A 14544-nucleotide genomic window follows, 5' to 3' on the forward strand; every position below is an offset into this window, starting at 1 on the left:
CTGTCTCAAGGCAGGCAGCCCCTCAGCAGTATAAGTGGGAACAATGCCAATTCAATAGACTGGCATATAAATACAGCAGATGGCTAAGACACCACATGCACGTTTGAAATGTATTTGCTAAAGGCCCATCTGGGACTACTCAGCTCTGATTTCTTTGCTTCCATATACCTATTGTCTGAAGGGATGCACTGTCCTTCCCTTATCTAACCTTCAGCTGGGTCAACATTCAGCAACAACAAAAAATAGATTCCGCTTCCATGTACGTAGAAATGTCGATCTAATCGAATCAAGCGGAATCATACTCTGGTCTTCCCCTTTGTTCTTCCACAGAATGAACCAAACCAGACTTCCAATTCCCGACCACAGATGGCTAATTAGGATCCTGGAATGAGGAAATCTGTTCAGTGGCCTTCTGCTCTTGGAATGGGCCCTCTGTGATGCAGCTGATACCGAGACCGACATACCTTTCATTGATTCAGCCTTTCCCTCACTCTCTACTGCGCACATGTAACCAAATTTTAAACAAGCTGGACTTGCAGCTTCCCCTCCAGTCCAGATTTTGTATCATTACTTATTCTTCACCATGGGGCAAGAGTGTACATTGTACTGCACAAAGACATGAGTCACAGTCCCATGAGTCCCTAAGGAACTCTCAGTCTGATTCCAGCCCCGATGATACCGTATGCGCTGAGCAATGGTGCAAACAATAAGAGGTGGCAATGTCTAGGAAAGACCATCGCAGAAAGGCATTACACTCGAGGAAGATGCCTTGGCACTATTCCTCCTTCCTGGAACAACATCCCATGGTCGAGGAAACTGAAGCCCTTCATTCAACACCATCTGTGCAGCCATGCTTTCATCTGGGTCAGACCTGGCAGTATCATTAGTGCCCGCACGGATGAGCAGCGTGGGGTAGTGGTCAGAGGGACAGATGAGCCTCAGCAACCTTTCAGCGATGTCTCAGATTCAGACTCCAAACAGGCAGCACACACTCCGGCCTAGATACTGGAACTAGGGGTGCTGGCTTGAAGTGGTTTCCATCACATACAGGGTTTACAGTTTGGTTCAATGGCTCTCAGCACCCACACTATACACATTGTTCCAGCACCTCTGCCCCCAGGAACATCAGGTCAGGTTGGCAGATGGATGCCTCCATCCCTCTTAGAAGGGAGTCCCCAATCACCAACACTCTGCATCTCTTGGGTGTGGTTGCCGTGACCCTCCCAGCCTTGGGGGCCAGGGGTCTCTTCTTCCTCAGCCTTGGGAAGCTGCTTCTCTCCTTCTGTTGACAGAACAGCAAACTGGTTCTTGATATTTATTGCATTGGGACAAATTCTTTGCAAGTGTAAATTGGCACAACTCCATTGACTTTTACTTTGCTAATGCTTAGCTCGGTGTTCTTCACTATTTTTGAAGTGGGGGCGACTTTGGCAAAAAACCTTCAATGTGACACAGACAGTGGAACACATACCCAACACGGACGGTTGAACACTCCGAGTTCTTTGTTGGTTGATATGGTAATATCACCGTTATTGGTAATATTGCTTGGGGAGCAGGAGGGTGTATGGGGGGGCTGGCTCTGGGAGGGGGCTCAGGGCTGGGGGTGCAGGAGGGGGTATGGTGGGGGTGACTCTAGGAGGGGGCTCAGGGCTGGGGCTTGGGGTGCAGGAGGGGGTATGGGGGGGGGGGGCTCCAAGAGGCTGCAGGTTGGGTGGGGGAAGAGTTATTCAGAACCTGCCCATTGAAGGGGGCGGCACTTACTTTGGGTGGCCCCGGCCCCAAGCCACTCCTGGGAGGGGCCAATGTGCCTCTGCAGCCCCTGGGGTGGGCACATGGCTCTGTGCACTGCCCCTCTCTGCAGGCACCGCCCCCGCAACTCCCATTGGCCACAGTTCCCTGTTCCCAGCCAATGGGAGCTGCGGGGGCAGTGCTTGCAGGCAAGAGCAGCATGCTGAGACCTCTGTCCCTCCACTTACCCGCCGGGGGTGTGCTGGCCGCTTCCAGGAGCAGCGTGGGGCTGGGACAGGAAGGGCACCTGCCTTAACTGTAGCCCCACTGCATCACCGGAGAGTGCAATTGACTGGGAGCCACACTTAGGGTCCATGGGAGCCGCCAGTGGCTCGCGGGCCTTGCAGTGAAGAACACTGGCTTAGCTTATCCAGTAAGTTTAGCTGGCTGACAGAAGGATACATAGATTTTAAGGCCAGCAGAGACCATGATGATCATCTAGTCTGACCGGCATAACACCAGCCATAGAAACTCACCCAGTAATTTCTGATATGGGAAGAGATGTTACTCAGATTTCATACCCCCTTGAAAAGACATCATCATCTAAGACTGGAATCACATATTCCATGTATATAGAGATTCCATATGCTTCTATTGAGCAAAGTTTAATCTTCATCTCAATGTGTTCACAATTTGTAAGTAATAAAAATGGACCTTTTTTCTCAAAAAGGTAAGTATATTTCGGGAACATTTTAAAAAATCACTTTTTCCCCCACAATTTTCTGTGAAAACTTTTGGTTTTCCAGCATAAGCAATCAACAGGATTTTATTTTATGTTGGGGGTGGGAAACACTTTTTTTTCCCACCAATAGTTAAAGCGGGAGAGGTAAGAGTTTTTTGATGGAATTTTTTTAGCTAGCTTTAAATAACGCCTCCTCCCTCACATAACAGTCTAAAGAGGAAGATGATTAGTGACAAAAAGTATTTGCAACCATTTTGGTTCTTTCCATTTCATTTCAGCTATGTTCACACCTCATTGTTTGCTTTTTGCAAACATTCATACTCTATGTTTGTGGATATCAATGGTTGTGCCTGTGGCTAAAATATTCGCTTACTCAATAAACAAAATTCAATTTGTGACTAAATAAAATTCATTTCAGGCAGAAGCAAAGTAAGTTACAAAGTTAAGGTCATCCGTCCAATCAGCACACAGAAACAATGCCATGTGACGTAGCTGACTGTGATGGGGTTTAACCCCCATCACCTGCAAGGCAAGGGAAGAACCCCAATTAGACATGCTCTGCACCTGGGCGGGGAAGGGTGATTAACCAATTGCCTCCTGGTCAGAGGAAGCAGAGCTAACCTTATAAGTAGCCTGAGGGAGCTCAGTTAGAAAGAGACCACAGCGGAGACAAGTCTCCTTGGAGGAGCGAAGCCCTGGGACAGGGTTTAACCAGACAGATAACAACAGAGGAGGAATACTACAGGAGTAGGTTAGGCTTCTACCGGGGAAGCTCTGAGATACAGCTTACAAGGGAACTCCACTGAAGCCTGAGAGAGGCAGATGAGCTATTACTCTGAAGATTTTCTTGGAAGGGGTTTAGACTTTTGTGACCTGGCTGGAGGGCCAAACCACAGAACACCGAGAGGGGGAGTTGAGAGAAGAAGCAGGTCTGAGGGAGAGCCCAAGAGGGGGTGCCAGAGATGAGGACTCCCTGTAATGCTGTATCCAGGCATGAGGGGGTGCCTTAGAGGTGAGGACATGTGCTTAGGGTGGCCAGTCCCATGGTTCTACTAGCAAACTGTCAATACTGAGGGCTGGATTATAAATCAGAGCAATTTGTGGAGTGAGGTGCTATTCAGCATGAATAAGGTAGTAGCGTCCGGCCCTGACTGACTGGTCAATATAGACAGTTGGTGAACAACTTAAGAGCTGAACTTTTTGTGTGCAACACTCGCCAGGTGTGTCTTTGTCCCCCTCTAGTGACTGGATCATGTAAAGATCCTTGAGTCTGCCATTGCCTCCAGGCCAATGAATCCACATTTTTGTTTAAACTCATTGGTCCTTGCTTCAGTCCCTGAAAATGACCCATCCCAAGGTGGTGTTATACTAGCAAAAACTAAATGCCTCTGACTTCAGTTTGTACAGCCTGGTTGCCATTAGCCTCAATTTATATAGTAAAAAGGCTAGTAGCTTATAGAAAGGTCCTGAAAGTTTCCTAAACATTGATAGCTCCTTTGGGAGAGACCCTGAACCATTTATTTTTCTTTGCAAGACAATTAATAAGTGATCGCTTACAATACGGCCTCCATACAGCTGCATTGTTAGTTTCACTCTCATTTGATTGAGTTCCGTTATTAAGACTTCCTTCCCTTCTCAAAACCACCCAACCAGGCGCATACACAGCATGCCAGGTGCAGGCTTCCACTTATGAGCTTTTCTCAATTGGTTTTGCTGGCTGCAGCTGGCTGCCTGATCACAGGCTGGAATTCCTGTGTCAATGCTTGTAACAGCTGTCTCCTTTTCACAGGCATTCCTGATTTCTTTTACATGGTTATTTCCCTCATCCCACACCCCTTCAATTGTGGTTTAACGAGGTCAGACTAAACCACAATGTAGGCAATTTTACAGCATTTTCAAGAGCAATTGTTTGCCTCCATCGATGAAATCAGTGGCTGGGAGCTCAGACCACTTAAAACCAGGCCACTTATTTAGGTGCCTCAAAAATGGACTTAAGAGCCTAACTTTAGGCAGCAGCTTTGAAGCCCAGCAAAACGTCTTCTCCTGAAGATAAGGGCTACCAGGTTCCTAGGAGGAGTGTCATCTAGTGCAGTGCTTCTCAACCCCAATGGATCACGAGATGGGTTTAGGGGGGTGCAGGGCTGGTATTAGGGAGTGGTAAGCAGGGCAATTGCCTGGGGCTCATGCCATAGGGGGCCCCGCAAAGCTAAGTTACATGCTTCAGCCCTGCCACCCAGGGCTGGAGCCCAAGACCGAGCTTAAGATAAGGGGTTGCAATTGGTCCAAGTGGGGGGAGGTCACAATTTTTGTAAAGTCCAGAGGGGGTCACCAGCACAAAAAGGTTGAGAAACACTGGTCTAGTGATTGGAATATAATAGTAGGGGTCAAGAGGTCTGGGTGCTGTCAGGGCTGGGTTAAGGCATGGGCATGTCATTAGGGTCCTGGGTGACGACATTAGAGTCTCAGATTCACTTTTTTAAAGCAATGTTTCTAGTGTGACCCTTCTGCCAGTCAGAGTTGGCAGCAACAAGGGCAGGGTTCAGTATTTAGGGGTTCCTTTTCAACAACACAACACTGGCTCAAGCCCCCACCAAGTGAGCTGGGACAATTACACATCACCCCCTGGGCATCTCTAAGAGGCGATACTTCCCCTCTTGTGTAGCAAAGCAACTTTTAATAAAAGGAGAAAAGTAACTGAGCATTAATTTGGGAAAAAACAGCAAACAGGCTTGCATCTGAAGAAGTGAGGTTCTTACCCACGAAAGCTTATGCTCCCCTTACTTCTGTTAGTCTTAAAGTTGCCACAGGACCCTCTGTTGCTTTTTACAGCAAACAGGGTTCATAAACATAAACCATGAGCAAAAGCCCCACCCCCAAGTAAGTTGGGCAGTGTCCTTTTCCCCTCAGGTTCTTAAGTCCAGCAACCAAAAGTCCCTTTAACGTGCCCATCTCTTTTCTGCACCCCACTCACAGTTGTTGTCCTTGGTCAGTGCAGACCCAGAGTTGAGAGGCACATCTGCAGAGTTCACCTCCCACCCTGGGTGGTAGTGTGGGGGGTAAGAAGGCACCTTACTCACTCCACTGCCTGGGCACTTGCTCATTACTCCTCTTTGTCAGCCACCCTGCTGGATAATCAGCACTTCCCACCTCCCCACCAGTCATCCCGCTGGCCAACTGCCACTCTCTGCAGGACTCTGCTCCAGTCCTCTCCACTGGCAAATTGCTGATCTGCCAAGCTGTCTTCAGGTCCCACCATTTAACACAACTCTCAACAATTTCAGCTGTTAGTGGGAGAGCCTCACTGCTGGTGCACACTGGGCAGTCTCTTGCATCAGAGACACTGTCCCAAAGCAGGTCTAACACTTATACCTAGATATTAGTGATTTCAGCTCTGCAGTGTGTAACAAGACTCTCAATTAAGTCTAAATTAGCTTATTCATTACACAATGAAGTTAGGCAGTGTCTAACACCCTTAAGCAGGACCAACACAGCTATCTGTCCCCACCCTCTTTCTACTCAATGGGCTTTGGAACCCATGTCCCCTGCCTAGAGAGTGCCATTGAGTTGAGGGTGAGTCCCTCAATCAGGGTATGCCAAGTACAGTTCTGCTGCCCTCAGTTCACACAACAAGGATAACAACCCTTTATTACTCCTGCCCCAATAACAAGGAGACTGGGGATCCAACACCAGCCAAAAGTGATCATTTGGGCAAGTAATCCCATCATGCTGAGCACCTAGGCAAGGTGGGTGTGCCCATGCAAACGAGATCAGCTCCTGAAGTCCTCTTCCGCAGCTCACCACTAGATGTCAGGGGAGAGCTCATTCAGACTCCGCTTACACTAGCAAAGAAAAGTAAAGCTTGAAAACATGCGCAGTGCAACCAATGCACTGATATCTGCCTGCCTCTGCAGACAGTTTCCAGCAGGGGAAGGAAGAGCAGCCCCTAGAACCGAGGAAGGAGATTCCTGCTGCCAGGCTTACTACCACAGCCCTTTTTCTGGGAAGGGGGCCACTGCCACCACTACATGCTCCAAAACAGACTATGATGAGAGAGCCTACTATGAGGGGTGAGTGCCTGGAGCCTTGGGCTACCTCAATCTAATCCTGGGTTGTGTGCCTCCCCATCTGTAAAACGGGGATATTATTAAAACCGGGATATCTATAAGCACCTAGAGGATAATAGGGATATAAAGAATAGCCAGCCATGGATTTGTCAAGAACCAATCATGCCAAACCAACCTAATTTCCTTCTTTGACATGATTACTGGCCTAGTGGATGGGGGGGATGCTGTAGCTGTGATATACTTTGATTTTTAGTAAGGCATTTGATGCAGCCCTTCTTGAACTTCTCATAAGTAAACTAGGGAAATGTGGTCTAGATGAAATTACTATAAGGTGGGCACACAACTGGTTGAAAGACAATACTCAGAGTCCCCTACTCTTTCTGAGTCCAGTACTAGTCAATATTTTCATTAATGACTTGGATAATGGAGTAGAGTATGATTATAACATTTTCAGGTAACACCACACTGGGAGGAGTTTCAAGGACTCTGGAGGGCAGGATTAGAATTCTTGGGAAATTGGAGAATTGGTCTAAATTCAACAAGATGAAATTCAATAAAGAGACCTGCAAAGTAATACACTTAGGAAGGAAAGATCAAAAGCACAACTACAAAATGGAGAATAACTGGTAGTAGCATTGAAAAGGATGTGGCTGTAGTGGATCAGAAATTGAATGAGTCAACAAAGTGATGCAGTTGCAAAAAAAGCTAATGTCATTGTGGGGTGTTGTACGTAAGACATAGGAGGTAATTGTCCTGCTTTGCTTGACACCGGTGAGGCTTCAGCTGGAGGACTGTGTCCAGTTCTGGGTTCCACACATCAGGAAAGATGTGGACAAACTGGAGAGAGTCCATACAACAGCAACAAAAATGACAAAAGATTTAGGAAACCTGCTCTATGAGGAAAGGTTTAAAAAACTGGGCAGCTTTAGTCTTGAGAAAAGAAGACTCAGAGGGGACCTGAAAACAGTCTTCAAATATGTTAAGGGCTGTTGTAATGAGGATAGTGATCAGTTGTTCTCCATGTCCACTGAAAGTAGAACAAGAAGTAAGGGGCTTAATCTGCAGAAAGGGAAATTTAGGTTAGATATTAGGGAAAACTTTCTGACTATAAGGACTGTTATGCTGTGTAATAGGCTTCCAAGGGAGTTTGTGGAATCCCCATCATTGGAAGCTTTTAAGAACAAGTTGGACAAACACCTGTTAGAGATGGTCTAGGTTTATTTGGTCCTGCCTCAGTACAGGGGCTGGACTTGATGACCTCTTGAAGTCCCTTCCAGCCCCACAGTTCTATGATTCTATATCTACCTACTTCTTAGGATTGTTGTGAAACAAGCAGTAATTTATAATGTTTGAGATCCTTTGATGGAAGGTACAAGAGGCCAAGTATCATTATTATTTCTGAGAGCAACTTGTATCTCTGAATCAGTATGATAACAAAGCCCTAACTTTACGGGAATTATTGGCTCAGATAAGCACAGTCATACATACAGCAGAGATCTCTCTAGTGATACCAGCCTCTCTATGTTCAGCTTTCAGTAGCTCAATACAGGAGGCTGAACAAGCTTGTGTCCTCTTGGCAGAATCATCCTTTATGGCTCAGTTGCTGGTAACAGTAGCTAGTGTTTCACACTTCCTTCTTCATCACCAGCTCTACTGTAGGTGGACAAAGGGCTTTCTCTTCTTGACACGGGACCCGGGGAGACAAAGTACCTCTTCTGCCAGAGTATGTGGAGTGGCATCCTCAGCAGCATGGAGGAAAAAATAGTTGGCATCAGCAAATGCAGCCATTTTTAGAACCACACAATTCCAAGCTGGTGTATGCTGATAGCAGTTATTCCTGTATTGGCTAACAGGGTGTGGCAGCCACCCTTGGTATCGAACAAATTGCGCTATTCCCATATGTTGTCAGTAATGTTTCCCTCTACCTTGGTTTAAAAACTATTGCTAAAATGTCCATGAGGCTACACAGTATCCACCCATGTATTATTTTGGTTATAAATATCAGGCAAGCTATGAGCCAGATTCTCAGCTGGGGCAAACTGGCATAGCTCCATTGACATCACCTGACAGAGAGAGAGTGAAAATTTGGTCATATGTGTTCACTTGGCTCCATGATAGTTTCATATGAAAATGTAGTCATGACTGAGTTCAAAAACCAAATTATTGACTAGAAAGCGAAACCCGTTTATTCACTCCTTCCTTAACCGTCTCTCTGCACTGTATTTACACAATAGTAAATATACGTGTATACTGCTACAAAGTAGGGTGACCAGATCACACAGGTGAAATATCGGGACACGGGGGGGTGGAGCAAAAAAAAAAAAGCCGCAGTGGAGCAAAAAAAGAAAAAGAAAAAATGGCTGCCGGAGCGTGCTACTCCCTCCAGCGCTTGCACTGTCATACAGCTGATCAGCACAAGCCTGGGAGGGAGGGGGGAGGAGGAAGAATGCGGCATGCTTGGGGAAGAGGCGGGGCCAGAGTAGGGATTTGGGGAGGGATCCAATGGGGCAGTGAGGGGGCGGGGCTGGAGGTGGGGCCAGGGCAGGGATTTGGGGAGGGATCCAATGGGGGAAGGAGCGGAGGCAAAATATCGGGACAATTTGCGTCCCGACCGAAGATAGGTCGGGACGCAGGACAAATAAGCAAATATCGGGACAGTCCCAATAAAATCGGGATGTCTGGTCACCCTACTACAAAGCAACCTGTGGCATCTGAGACAAAATGTTGCACAATTTAACACCATGCAGCAAAAGTAGACTAGTTTTGGGTAGGAAATGCAGAATATCTTATTCAGATCAAACTGGGAGGAACATGTAGTTTGGCAAAATGTTATTAAGCAAGTTGGAGTTTGTCTAAGAACACGGGGTTAACCACTGATGTTCTGATTAATAAATGCTTGAAGATCTTAAACGTCCATGAGAAGTCAGAACCTCAGATGTATGTCTCTTGCAGAAGATAGCACCTCCAGCAGAAGAGTGACATTAACACCATTCCAGGGCATTAGTTCATTACTGATTTAGAAGGAACAATGCCACCTACTGAATCACCAGTATCACTTCCCTAGGTTTTCAAGAGCTAGCCACACCTGGACAAGTTTAGCTTGTGAGATATGAAAGGATCATACAGCATTAGGTGATACTAACTTTGGGGGAGGGAAGAATATTAATCAGTCTTAAAATATTAAAACACAAGTTAGTTACTAGAAACCAAGGGCCAAATTCTCTGCTGGTGAAGTCAATGGAGTTACATCAGCAAAGAATTTGGCGCCAAGGATCTGGTTTCACTACTGTTTACAATAATGTAACTCTATTGAAGTGTGTGGAATTACACTACTTTAAATGAGATCAGAATGTTGCTTTGAAGTAGACATTACATTCTGTCTTTTTTCATACAAAAACTGGACTGACAATAATTTAGAGCATAGGCAAGCTAAGATTCAGCCAGCTGGTTTCTAATAAAAATAGACAACTGGTTTGTTGTAATAAGAACCAATCTGATTCTTTATCCATAAATCAAACTGCACTTGAACCATTTCTAAAATTCAAAAAAGATTCTACTTAATTCTCTTTAATTCAATTTTCACACACCACTGCAGTTCCTTCTTTCAGCGAGAAGCAGAAGTACACAAATAACTCGTGGAAGGGTAATTCTGCAGCAGGAAATACTATAAACTTTATGAGAAACCACATATTGCAAGTATCAGAGGGGTAGCCGTGTTAATCTGGATCTGTAAAAAGCAACAGAGAGTCCTGTGGCACCTTTAAGATTAACAAATGTATTGGAGCATAAGCTTTCGTGGGTGAATACCCACTTCGTCAGACGCATGTAATGGAAATTTCCAGAGGCAGGTATAAATATGCAGGCAAGAATCAATCTGGAGATAACGAGGTTAGTTCAAAAAAACTTCAGGACCAGACTCCAAAGAGAAACTGCTGAGCTTCAGTTCATTTGCAAATTTGACACCATCAGCTCAGGATTAAACAAAGACTGTGAATGGCTAGCCAACTACAGAAGCAGTTTCTCCTCCCTTGGTGTTCACACCTCAACTGCTAGCAGAGGACCTCACCATCCCTGATTGAACTAACCTCGTTATCTCCAGACTGATTCTTGCCTGCATATTTATACCTGCCTCTGGAAATTTCCATTACATGCATCTGACGAAGTGGGTATTCACCCATGAAAGCTTATGCTCCAATACATCTGTTAGTCTTAAAGGTGCCACAGGACCTTTTCACATATTGCAAGGTTACCATATCACAGATGGCTCGTTATTTCACACCTCTACAGTTGGAAGCATATCTGAACTGGAACTCAATTCCTTTTGAGATCTGGTCATTACTAATGTATAAGCCTGGTTCTTTCCTACTACACACACAGCAGACATCTCAAGCTTGATTCTTTTCTCACAGCAGTTTACACTGGAGTAACTCCACTGACTTCAGTGAATTTACTTTTGATTTATACCCATGTAAAGGAGACAGTCATGAAGCCTGTTCTCTAAGAAACAAAGTTGTGTAGATGCCTTTTCAATTCAATGTGAGTTGTCTCTGTATTAAATAATAGAATTTTGGCCCACATAATTTAGGATGTGGGTCCACTAATTCCTGGATCTTCAAAGGCACCTAGTGCCTAAATACCTTTGAGGATCTGGGCTTAAATATTTTTTTGCAAGCATAAAACATTAATCATGCAAATCACCCACTGGATTTCAATTAAATGCAGGGATTTATGCAATCAAGATGAAAATATCTGGCAGTGAATTCATAGTAACCTCTATCTTCCATATTTCAAACACTTCTAAAGATAAGCACTGAAATCGCTTTCTCCAGTGTACACAAAACCTTCTTTTCTGAAATGTAAATGTTTGAGTATTAGGTCACTTTCATATTGCAAAATGAGTTGGAACTCTGTAATCATAATCAGTTAACCCCAATCCAGAAGAACAATTAAGACCTACTTCACTTTCAGCATGTGAACAGTCCCATTGATTTCAACAGGACTTTTCACATGCTTAAAATTGAGCATGTGCTTAAGTGCCTTGCTGGTCTGGGGCCTATGTGCATACATGTAAAGTAATGACTTCAAACAAACTTGGACAAAACTTCTTGATCTAGTGACACTCTCCGTCAACATTAGTGGTACAACTTAGTAACTTCAGGGAATTCAAAGAAGGCCAAACAAAATATGTGAGAGAATGAAGAAACTGAGGAATTCTCAAAGGAGTCTAAGGGAGTTAGGGGCCAAAATTCCATTGAAATCCTTTGAAAACCCCATCCTAAAAGAGCAAAATATACCTGTTGTGTCCAAGCAGCAAATAAGTTGGATATGCTAGCCAGCTGCAAATACTTGAAGGGTGTCAATATCTGAGAAGGAACGAATTAGTTTTAATGGACCAAAAAAGTAGGTTTGTTTGTTTGCAAGTTTCTAAAATGTTCTAAAGCAGCGGTTCTCAAACTTTAGCAACCCAAGAACTTCCATTTTGATTTATAATTTTTCCTGTACCCCCAACTCCCTCCCCCCACTCAGCCCCAGGCCCTGCCTCCACTCCAGCCCTTCCTCCAAGGCCCCACCTCTTCCTGCCCCTGCTCCACCTCTGCCCCGCCTCTTCCCTGCCTCTTTCCACACACACCCTGAGCGTGCCTCATCTCCACTCCTTCCCCTCCCTCCCAGCGCCTCCTTCATGCTGAGGAACCGCTGTTCTGTGGCATGCAGGAGGCACAGGGAGGGAGGGGGAGGAGTTAATCAGCAGGGCCTGTGGACCCCCTGAAGTACCTCAACTGGAAGAAGGAATACACTAAATAATCAAATAGGTCTTTTCCGCCTCTATTTTCTCTGTTTCCAAACGCTTAAATAAAAATATTGCTCTTCCCTGAATATATCAAGGTGTCGACCTAGGACTGGAAATTCACAAGATGGACAGTGGATGAGATAACAGCTTCATTCACGACACAATGCTGGTTGTAAGGCCCCTGCCTCATTCACTGCAGGAGTTAAAAGGTGTGTAATGAATGAGGCAGAGGCTGCAAAGAAGATTTTCTACAGAAATTTCACCAATTCAATTCAACTGGTGAAAGCCTCTGCATAGAGACTTACTGCACTGGTTTAAACATGGCTTATTTATGTACAAGTTGTGCCTGCACATTGCAAGCTATACCAATATAAGCCAGGTTTGAACAGACAGAAAGGCTGGTCTCCACACAGTTTGTGTATTGATTTAAACAGATTGGTTTAGAAACCAATGTAGTTGAACAGATGCAACCCTCTACTGTGGATGCAGTTATACTATTATCAAATTGCTTATAATGGTATATATTATGTCATGGAAAATAACAGTATTTTGTTAATAATATTTAATGGTTTTTAAACCAATATGGTCAAAGCACACAACACTGGTTTAGCTAAAGGTCTATTTTGGGTTTGTTTAGGGGGGTGGGGCTTGGTCTCTCCTCTTCTACTTTAGAGTATAAGATCTCTGGGGCAGGGGTCATTTTTTTGTTATGTGTGTGTACAGTGCTAGCACAGTGGGGCTGAAGACTCTATTTGCTATTGCAGTACAAATACAATTTGATTCTTATATATTATGTTCCTTGGTGCAGTGACCTTGTCTTGTCTGTCAAGTACAATGCCCTTTTGTGGTGCTAGATAAGCAACTCCGTTTTTTGGCACTTGTGAGTTGTAACCAAATAATAAGTTTTTTAGCCCAGCTATTCCATTGTCAGTCATACTTTGTGCACAGAGAGTGACCTACCATAGCAAGCACGAGGTTGGCACAAGTATCAAAGGTCTGATTTGGGGTTTGTAAGCGTATACTTAGGTGCCAGCTCCTTAATCAAGTTCACAAAGTCTGTTTTCTCTATGCATGCTCTGCACACTTCTCCCCAGCTCTCCAGGATCTTCTTCAGCTCAGCCACTCTCATCTTGGAGAGATCCACCGAGTTTAAGTCCAGTTTCCTTTCTGCAAAAACAAAGAACGCGAGACAGGCTTTAGAGACCACAGGAGAGTTCATATTTGTCCTCAACTCCTCTGTGTTGCCAAAGAAAAAAATTCCAGTTCCTACAAATGTTCCAAAAGTATCTCCTATAACTCAGGTGATAGTTGAGAGAGGGACAAAAAGTTAAACATAAGGGACCCGATCCTCACCTACTGTATATCTGCATAGCTCACGTGAAAAACAATAAAATTGCACTGATTTATACCAGCTGAGGATCTGGCCTATCAGAGCTGATTCTGATCTCATTAAGACGCATATAAAAGTGGAAACCACATTGACTTTAATGGCATTACTCCTGATTTACACCAGTGTGAAAACAGGATCAGACCCAACTTTTCTCCTCAAAGTGACCACTTGTATAAGAAGTACATGGTTGTAACTACTGAAAATTGGAGTTTTCAACAAAAATCCATCAATTGTGGGTTTTTTTCAACCAGTTACAGATTGTTCAATTTTCTTCTTTTTTTTTTCAAAATTTCAATAACATTTTTCAATGATTTTTGCAAAATTTGGAATTGTTTTTTGACCAAATCTGATTAAAATGACAGATCTTCCTCTATCTACTGAATATCCTACCTTCTGTGGCTCAAAACGAGGTCTATATAAAAAGGATGGTGATTAGATCTTTGAAGGAGTTACAACACAGAGCCTTATGGCCCTCATGTAACAAGAGATGGACTCATATAAGGAAATTTGGCAACCATTTTTCTGCCTTATTCACCTGACACATGTACCCAGCAGGACCATTGCTACCATTGCTTCATCTGGGGGGGAGGGATAGCTCAGTGGTTTGAGCATTGGCCTGCTAAACCTAGGGTTGTGAGTTCAATCCTTGAGGGGTCTACTTAGGGATCTGGGGCAAAATCAATACTTAGTCCTGCTAGTGAAGGCAGGGGGCTGGACTCAATGATCTTTCAAGGTCCCTTCCAGTTCTAGGAGATGGGATATCTCCATTAATTTAATACACATAGTGCTATAACTCCTATCTTTGTTTTTAAGGCAAGTAAGAACATTGGTT

General features: G+C 44.5%; 1 protein-coding gene across 3 annotated transcripts in view; it reads right to left on the reverse strand.

The window, feature by feature from the left end:
- Positions 1-1112: 1112 nt before the first annotated feature.
- CDNF (cerebral dopamine neurotrophic factor) overlaps positions 1113-14544 on the reverse strand; it is a 30091-nt gene continuing 16659 nt past the window's right edge. Inside the window, exons 4-5 of one of the 3 annotated variants that reach the window (XM_034765277.1) lie at positions 13283-13489; positions 1113-1282 (exon numbers count right to left, since the gene is read on the reverse strand). In XM_034765277.1, coding sequence (XP_034621168.1) covers positions 13311-13489 — 179 coding nt within the window. In that variant the 3' untranslated portion in view covers positions 1113-1282; positions 13283-13310. Of the gene's footprint in view, positions 1283-7809; positions 8250-12215; positions 13490-14544 lie in introns of those variants that run through there. The other 2 variants (XM_034765270.1, XM_034765260.1) reach the window with 2 other exon arrangements.

The sequence above is a fragment of the Trachemys scripta genome, chromosome 1 (genome assembly GCF_013100865.1).
Source record: "Trachemys scripta elegans isolate TJP31775 chromosome 1, CAS_Tse_1.0, whole genome shotgun sequence".
Lineage (NCBI taxonomy): Eukaryota > Metazoa > Chordata > Testudines > Emydidae > Trachemys > Trachemys scripta.